This window comes from Numida meleagris, chromosome 27 (genome assembly GCF_002078875.1).
Source record: "Numida meleagris isolate 19003 breed g44 Domestic line chromosome 27, NumMel1.0, whole genome shotgun sequence".
In the NCBI taxonomy this organism is placed as follows: Eukaryota; Metazoa; Chordata; class Aves; order Galliformes; family Numididae; genus Numida; species Numida meleagris.
The window spans coordinates 2,707,432-2,715,695 of NC_034435.1; the positions used below are offsets into that span (position 1 = coordinate 2,707,432).

General features: G+C 62.3%; 1 protein-coding gene across 1 annotated transcript; it reads left to right on the forward strand.

Annotated features, from left to right (window-relative positions):
• On the forward strand, positions 32-8,264 carry FSTL3 (follistatin like 3). The gene is made up of 5 exons (XM_021378479.1): positions 32-180; positions 3,293-3,478; positions 5,557-5,772; positions 6,944-7,171; positions 7,285-8,264. Exons 1-5 carry the CDS (start codon positions 114-116, stop codon positions 7,335-7,337), a joined length of 750 nt encoding a protein of 249 aa, XP_021234154.1. The 5' UTR covers positions 32-113; the 3' UTR covers positions 7,338-8,264.

Sequence of the window (8,264 nt, forward strand, 5' to 3'; positions counted from 1 at the left end):
GCCCCGCCGCTTTATAACGCCGCCGGCCCCCGCCGCCGCCTCACAGGCAACAGGTCCCGGAGCGTCCCGGCTGAGTCCCGTCCCGCCGCCGCCCGGCCCGGCCCGGCCCGGCCATGCCGCTCCGGCTGGCGCTCTGCCTGCTCGTCCTCTGCGGCCTCGCCGGCGGCGACGCCGCGCACGGTAAGAGCGCTCGGGGCGGGGGGGAACGGGGCAGCCGCGCCCGACGGGAGCTGACGCGCCGCGCCCCGTCCCGTTCCGTCCCGTCCCGTCCCGCCGGCAGGTGCCTGGGGCGGGGGCGGGGGCGGCCCCGAGTCCCGGCGCCGTTACCGGGTTGTCCTCCGCCTTGGTCCCATCCGTCCCGAGCCCGCCGCTGCTGGCTGAGGGTTGGTGCTGAACTTGCGCCGGTTGCGGGGCTCTGCTGCCGGCTCCGGGGGCTCCTGGCCCCTCTCCATCCTGTTCGCCTCCGTCAGTGTCGGTCTGGGGCACGGCAGAGGGCAGGGAGTGCCCGGCAGGGCTGCGTGACCCCGCTGACACAGCCTGTACTGGGGCAGCCCCTCTGCATCATCCCGCTGTCCTGGCTCCAGCACGGGGCTGGAAGTGAGCGGAGCCACTGGAATTGCAGAGGGTCTCGCAGAGGGGTCTCGTGGCTCGTGGTGCATCGAGCTCCGGTGCCTTGCGAACCGCTCCGCTAGGTTGGGAAGGACTGGGAGCCACGGCCAGTTCATGGGTTGGGTGTGGAGTTTCCAGCTCCAACCCCTCCCTGTTCAGATGACTGTGCTGGCAGCTTGTGCGGGCACTTGTTGGCATCCAGGCAGGTTGGTGGCCATAACCGTGTGGGGAAGCCACCGAGGGCCCGGGTTGGCTGGGACCCCTGGGCTCCAGTCACTGTTCCCAGCCCTTCTCAGCCCCGCTGTGCTCAGCCGAGGCTGCTGCCTGCCAGCACCGCTTCTGCAGCAGCGCTGGAGTTTCCATCTTCCCCTCCACATGATCACGTTTGTCTCCATCACTTACTGCCAGCGTGGGCAAGGGAGCAGCACTCCCCGAACAGCGCTGCACTGAGTTGCCCCAGAGGACAGAGGGGCTCTTGTGAGATGCCCCGGGGGTGAATCACGGGCAGCATTGCCCCAGACCACGGGATTTCCCCACCCTGCTTCACAAGGTCCCATTCAAACACCGAGAAGCCCCAGGTGCGAGCACTGTGTGCTGCCTCTGGCTTGAGCCCGTGTTCTGCAGACTGCTGCAGGCAAGAGCATTGCAACTGATCCAGCCAAGGTGCCGGGGAAACCCGGAGGATGGGGTGCCTGGAGAGCCCCTGCACGGCCTGGGGCATGTCCCTCTTCCCTGCCTGGGGTCTGCTGGGGTGAGCATGTGGGTACACACATGGGGATGGAGTGGAAGCTGGGAGCTGCAGGGTCTGGGGACGGAGGTGCGAAAACAGCTCCTGCTTGCTCGTGTCACAGCTGTCCTCCTGCTCAGCCTCCCCGTGGTTCCCTGTGAGCACTGGAGTGCCAGGACCTGTCCCATCCCCTGCTGTATAGCTGGGTGCTGCCAGATGTGTTCACAGCGCAGTCCAGAGCCCTCCTGCCCGTTGCTGCTGGAGCACCCTGCAGCTACCGTGCCATGAGGGAATGTTGGAACCACGGCACTGGGGTGAAGGCAGGGAGGTTCCAGTGCATGGCATCAAAGGGAGACTTCACGTTTTGATGTTTTGTTGTTTTTTCTTAAAAACATACGAGCAGCCGGCCCGCTTTCTGTTGGCAATGACTCTGCGAATGGAGCTATTTTGGAGCAGCCAAAGATCCCTGCTGGGCTGCTGCTGTCAGATTTACACACTATCTCCTGGGCTCTGGGGGCACCAGGAGGCTCCTGGGTCTCACTGGGGGCAGCGTGGTGAGACAACGGCACCAGGCAGGGTCCGGTTTTGCCACCAGGCTCCCGCTTTCCTGGCACAGCGTGCATCGCGTGATGGGAATTTCCTGGGCTGTCTCAGTGCAGCTCCTGGCTCCCTGCCGGCTCTTCCCTGGAGGCCTCTCCCCGTGGGCGTCAGGCACCCATGGGCCATGGAAAAACCGCGGAGAGCTTTGGGGCTGGGAAGCTCTAGGCTTGCCATGTGCATGTGGGCAGGTGCCGCTGGCACGAGCACGCCCCATCTCCTGCCTGCTGCTGGCAGTGGGAGCAGACCCAGTAGCGGGGTGAGCCCATCCCAGCGCTGCATTCTGCTCTGCCTCCTGCTCAGGCCATGCCTGGCCTCTGGTTTCCCCCACAGCAGCACCACTTGCAGTGCTCAGGCTGCTAACGGAGCTTCTCTCCCAGTCCAGAAGGAAAAAAGCCAGTAAACTTTGTGCAGGGTCCCCAGGTTGCTGGCACCAAGGATGTCGGTGCGGGTGCCCGTAGCAGCAGCAGACACAGCTCTGTGTGCCAGCACCCTGCACCCAGCGGTGTTGGCGCTGCTGCAGCCCCAGGTGCTGTGGGTGTGTGGCTGCTTCTGGGTAACGTGGGGGAAATCGGGCTGGCAGGATATCATCGAGGAGGAGTGGGCTTCAAAGAACCCCTGGACGCATTTATGGAGGATGCAGGGCCACGCTGGCACCGTGCCGTGCTCCAAGGTGCCCGGATGTGGGTTGCTGGATCCACGCTCCATCCATGCCCACCCCGATGGGCTCAGGTCCTTGCAGGGAGCTGCCACCACCGCAGCAGCATTCCCTTGTGCTTTCCCCAAAGCGGAGTGGGGCTGGGGGAGCTGGGCTGGGGGGTGCTGACACCCCGTGGAGCGGGACGAGCCCTTGCTTTGGAGGAGAGCAGCTCCAGCCCCGCGCTGGCGCCTGGCAGCAGGATCCGGCCCTTCCCCCAACCCCACGCACATCTTTAGCCGTTTAACAAACCTCAAACGCAGCTAATGAGAACATAAACCCAAATAAGCGTCAGAAGAGGCTGCTTTGCAGAGGCGGAAATTGCAAAGGAATCACTCACAAAAAAAAAAAAAAAATAGTATAAATGATTTGCTCATGAGGTTAAGGAACAAACAGGCTTTTGACTCAGTGGGATCAGATGCCGCTGTGCTGGCCATGTCCCAAGGGCTGTGTCAAGTGCCCTGTGTCAAAGGCAGAGTGCGTGTGTGTGGGGCTGTGCGCTGCGGGGCTGACCCCTCTGGGGGGCTCATGGTGCACTGTGTGCTGGGCAGGGGGTCCCAGCAGGCACTGGGCAGGGTGGCAGGGAGCGGGCAGCGAGGAGATGCTGGCTGCCTGCTGCCAGGCATCACACCGTGCCACCCCATCCTCTGCCCTCCCTGCAGGTGGGATCTGCTGGCTGCAGCAGGGGAAGGAGGCCAAGTGCACCATGATCCTGAAGACGGGCGTGACGTGGGAAGAGTGCTGTGCCAACGGCAACGTGGACGTGGCCTGGTCTAATTACACCTACCCAGGCAACAAGATCAGCCTGCTGGGCTTCCTGGGGCTGGTGACCTGCCACCCCTGCAAAGGTGAGTGTGGGGCTGGGGGATGGGGAGGGCGGTGGGGCTGAGCCCATGGCTGCAAGCGATGCAGCAGTTCCTGGTGCCTCTCTGCATCCCCAAATGGGTACCGTGGGGCTCAGCTTGTGGGGCAGCCCCCCAGGGCTCTGCTGTAACGGAGTGGGGTTGTGTGCCATGGTTGTGGCCACTGAGGGCGCAGGGCTGAGCTCAGCCACCGCATCGCCGGAGCTGGGGCTGCCCGACCTTGCTGCCAGGTCTGGTCAGAGGGAAACTTCTTTTATTCATTTAACGTATATTTTTAATGGGAAGATGTATTTCTTCCCCTCCGCTCCCCCTTCCTCCTCCCGTCGGATCCAAGCGCGTATGTGTGAGATGGCTTTACATAACGGACAGTTCCAAAAATGGAAACCCTCCAGCTGTGAGTTCCAGGCCCTCCAGATGTTTTGGCGCATGCCACAGGCACGGATCCCCTCGCCGCACTTGCGTGGTCGTGTGAGAACCCACTGAGGACCTGCTGACCACAGGAATCAGGAGCAGGTCTTTGGAAGGTCACCGCGTTATTTGCTTAAAGCGGGGTGGGGAGAAACTCTCCTAAGAAAACAACTCCTTCCAGTGCCTCCCAGTGCAGCCCCAGTGCTCGGGCTTGGATCCTGTGCCCTGTGAGAGGCGCTTGGCAGGCGCTCAGCAGGGATGGGGGTGTGCAGGGCGGCCCATAGCGGGGGATGGTGGCTGCCCAGGCTCCGGGAGTGGGACCTCGGCACAAAGTGGCCACGAGGAAAATGGGAAAGCTGCTCCGGTCGGTGCGGATGGAGCTGGGTGGGCTCCCCAAGCCGAGGGCTGGGTGCTGAGGGGTCGCTCCGGAACTGCAGCTGGGCCCTGGGGGCTGCTCTGTGGCTCTGCTGGGAGGTGAAATTCCTGGTGGCAGCTGCTGGGATGCAGTGTGTCCCTCCCCCCCAGGGAGCCAGGTCTGGGGCCGTCATGGATGGATGCTCCTGGGGCCTCAGTTTCTGGCTGCAATGGGGCGGATGGACCCCGCTGCGGCGCGTGGGGCTGTGTGGGTCCCGTGTGCAGCCCCCGGGGGTTCTGACCATGCTGTGCACCCCTCAGCGCCGTTCAGGGCAGGCCCCAGCTATGGAAATCAGGGAGCAAAGCAGGAAACTGCTTGTCTCCCACCCGGGAATTTCTCCTGGGAACCTGGGCCAAGCAGACAGGGGATTTCCCCCTTCCCCCTCCTCCCCTCGCTGTCTCCCGAAGTGACCCGGTTGCTGCAGGGAAATCCCCCTTCTTTATCTCCCTGCTGACATCTTCCCAGCACACACCCTGTCTGCAGGAATCCCTCCTGCTCTGGGGTGAAGCCGGGGCTGGGGAGGGCTCTCTTCCCTCCTGCTGGGTGTGATGGAGCTGGGTCCCTCATCCCCAGGGCTGCCCTTTGGGCTGGCATCCGTGGGGGTCTGGAGACACAAGCGAGGGGCTCCCAGCTCTGACCCCCTCCCTGTCTGCTCCCTGTCCCCTGCCCCCAGGGACACGGTGGCCGCAGGGTCCCTTTGAGCCCAGTGCTGTCCCCGCAGGGAGGCACCCAGGGGACAATGCGTCCATCTGTGTCGCCGGGAAGCGGACGGGACGGGGGGGATGAGACACTGCCGCTCGCTGCTGTGACCTGCTCTTGTGTTCAAGTCACGGAGGCCTGGAGCAAAACAGGGCTGGGTATTGTCTGATTAAATCGGAGCTCTTGATTGCCCAGACAACTTGCAAAGCCCAGTTCCTTCTGGAGGATCTGGGGCCTTACAGAGATAGATTTTTTCCATTGCATAAGAAAAAGAAACGTTTCCTTCCAAAAAAATAAATCCGTAGAAATGAATTAGCTGGTGCTGATCTGAGGGCCAGCTCTCTGGCTGGGTTAAGTGTTGGATGATGGCTCTGCGCTGCAGCCAACGACCTGCTCCTCCGCAGCGCTGAGCAGATCCAGATGCTGCTGCGAGCAGCGCTTCGTGCTGCGCAGCCCCCGCGGGGGCCCAGGGGCAGCCCCAGGTAACAGCCTGGTGGGTGCTGCCGTGAATGGTGACGCTGTGCTCCCCCTCTGCCCCCAGAGAGCTGCGAGGGGGTGGTGTGCGGCCCGGACAAGGTGTGCAAGATGAAGCACGGGAGGCCCCAGTGTGCCTGCGCCCCTGACTGCTCCAGTCTGCCCCGCAAGCTGCAGGTCTGCGGCTCGGATGGCTACACCTACCGCGACGAGTGCGACCTGCTGACAGCCAAGTGCAGAGACCACCCGGACCTGGAAGTGATGTACCAGGGCAAATGCAAAAGTAGGTTCTGCCGTGCCCCTGCCTGCCCTGCTCCCGTCCCCTACCCCGTGGCTCTCGCTGCTTCCGAGCTGCGTCTAGGACGCAAAAAGGGGCGAACAGCAACGCGCTCCCCAAATTACACAGCTCGGCAGCGATGATGAGAAGCTGCGCTGCTCTGTCACGTTGTGCCAGCACGTCGGGTCACCATCCCCACCTCTCCTGCCCCACGCAGCCAGGTCTCTCGGTTAGCACCGGGGAACAGCTCTTGCCCTGCACCGTGCAGACCGAGCTGCCTTTACGGTTTGCTCCTCTCCCATGGGCACAGATCTTCAAGGCCGGGTTTGCTCTGCACGGGGGTACGAGCGCAATCCCCAGCCCCCACCTGCATCTCCCCGCCCGGAGTTCACTCGTGGCTGAGCTCCTTGGCCCCGCATCGCCCTCGCTGCAGGGTGGAGCGGCGGAGCTGGCATTGCGGCAGCTGGAGCCGGGCGGCCAAGGAGCTGCCTGGGATGCCGGAGCGGCTCGTCAGTACGATGGGGGATTCAGCTTCGCCGCCGCTGGGGAATAGCAGTCCATAAAATGTCACTTCCAAACGTCGAGCCCCTTTTTTTCGTTGTTTTGTTAAAGAGAGCAGTAATCCTCCCCGCCCTGCCAAGAACTGTCAGAATTATTATGATTATTTTCGCCAGCCCTCCTCTCTGAAATGCTTTGCCTGTCAAGCTCTGGACTGCACCGTAAAATTTGGGGCAAGAAATGTGAGTTGCGAGCTGGGAGTTGCAGATGCCAAGTCTCCTTCCAATCCAGCAGGAAAATAGAGGGAGGAGGAGGGAAGGTTTCAAGCGGTGTTTACAGCATCCGGGGAGCACAGTGGGTCTGCTGCATCCCAGGGCTGTGCAGAGCCTGCAGGATGGGGTGCACGAGCTCCCTGCTCTCTTGGGGGGCTCAGAGCCATCCCCAGGTCCCGGTTTGTGCTGCTCCCTCTTTAAGGCACGGGGCCGCTCGTCCTGGCCGGGTGCTGGTGGCCGAGGCAGCTCAGGCACTGCAGTGAGGATGTCGGTTCCCCACGGCATGCGTGATTCCCTCTTCCTCATTGCTGCCCGGGCGCGGGGGCCACGGGATTGGGATGCTGACCTTCCCAGCTCGCTCCGCCTTGGGATGCTGAGCTGCAGGCTCAGCATATGCTTCCCCTCAGAGTCCTGCTCCAGCGTGGTGTGCCCAGGCACCCACACCTGCGTGGTGGACCAGACGGGCAGCGCTCACTGCGTGATGTGCCGGACGGCTCCGTGCCCCGAGCCCACCAGCCTGGACCACGCTCTCTGCGGCAACAACAACGTCACCTACCCGTCGGCGTGCCACCTGCGGAGGGCCACGTGCCACCTGGGACGCTCCATCGGCGTGCGGCACTACGGGAGCTGCTCGGGTGAGCGGGGCCGGGAGCGCAACCATTGTCCGGGGGGGGGGGGGCTCAGTGGGGCCGTGCCCCCCTGGCACCTGCTCATCACTTTTCCCCTTTTCTCCCCCCCCCCTCTCCAGCCTCAGCCAGGTTCTCCCTGGAGACGGACAACGCGGAGGAGAACTACGTGTGAATCCTTTTTCCTCCGGCGCGTGGCCGCGGCCGGCAGACAGGGGCATTATGTGTATACTGTACAAACCATATACCTGATATTTATTAAGATTAAAAAAAAAAAAAGGTCCTTATTTATATCTGTATGCTATGCAGCCGCAGAGGGCCGGCTCCCGGCCGTGCCTGCGCGCAACCCCTGCGCTGCTCCGTGCCCACGGCGCCGGGGGGAGCGCCTGCACTGCAACCCCCCCCCACACCCCCCCCCAACGTGTCCTTGGACGGCCGCCCCGGGCCTATTTATTTTTGGATTGAATTCTTGGTACTCTGCTGACGTTTCTGGCCAGGACCTCGGGGTCGAGTGGGAATCTGCTCTTTATCTTTCCCCGGAGGGGTTCAGCCCCAGCTGCCAGCAACAGGGAACGGAGCACGGAGCCGCACCAGATTTGAGACGGATAGATCTCTATTTTTCTACGTCGTTTTCTCCCGCGGTTTTGGCACGCGGGTCTTAAAACTGATTGAGTTTAGCTTCTCCCGGGCCCACCGAGACCCGGCTTCCAGCTCTTCTGGAGGCAACGCTGGAGCTGCCCTGGCTGCTCCAGTCCCCGCTCCCAACACCTTTCCCTGTCCGTGGCCAAACCCACGTGGAAGGCAGCGGGCACAGGGCCCCTGGGACCCCCCAGCCCCGCATCCCCTCTCTCTCAACCCCCTCTGTATTTATTTTAACTTCCTCTCTTTCTTTTTTTTTTTGTGTGCGTTGTGACCTGTGTACATAACCATCTCATCTCTGACACCGAGAGGCAGTCGCCTTGATATAAATACCGTATATATATAATATATATAAATACCCTATTTTCTATTTTTGTATGGTTTGCGTTCTGGTTGCCGAGGCGGGCGTTATAGGAACGTATACATTTCCTATTCCGCGTCATTTAGGAGCATTTTACGACTG

Excerpts from the sequence above, each read along its gene's own strand:
- FSTL3 (XM_021378479.1), top strand. The coding sequence starts at position 114 with ATGCCGCTCCGGCTGGCGCTCTGCCTGCTCGTCCTCTGCGGCCTCGCC. Across the intron at positions 3,479-5,556 it reads GACCTGCCACCCCTGCAAAG|AGAGCTGCGAGGGGGTGGTG; the intron begins GTGAGTGTGGGG and ends CTCTGCCCCCAG. Across the intron at positions 5,773-6,943 it reads GTACCAGGGCAAATGCAAAA|AGTCCTGCTCCAGCGTGGTG; the intron begins GTAGGTTCTGCC and ends GCTTCCCCTCAG.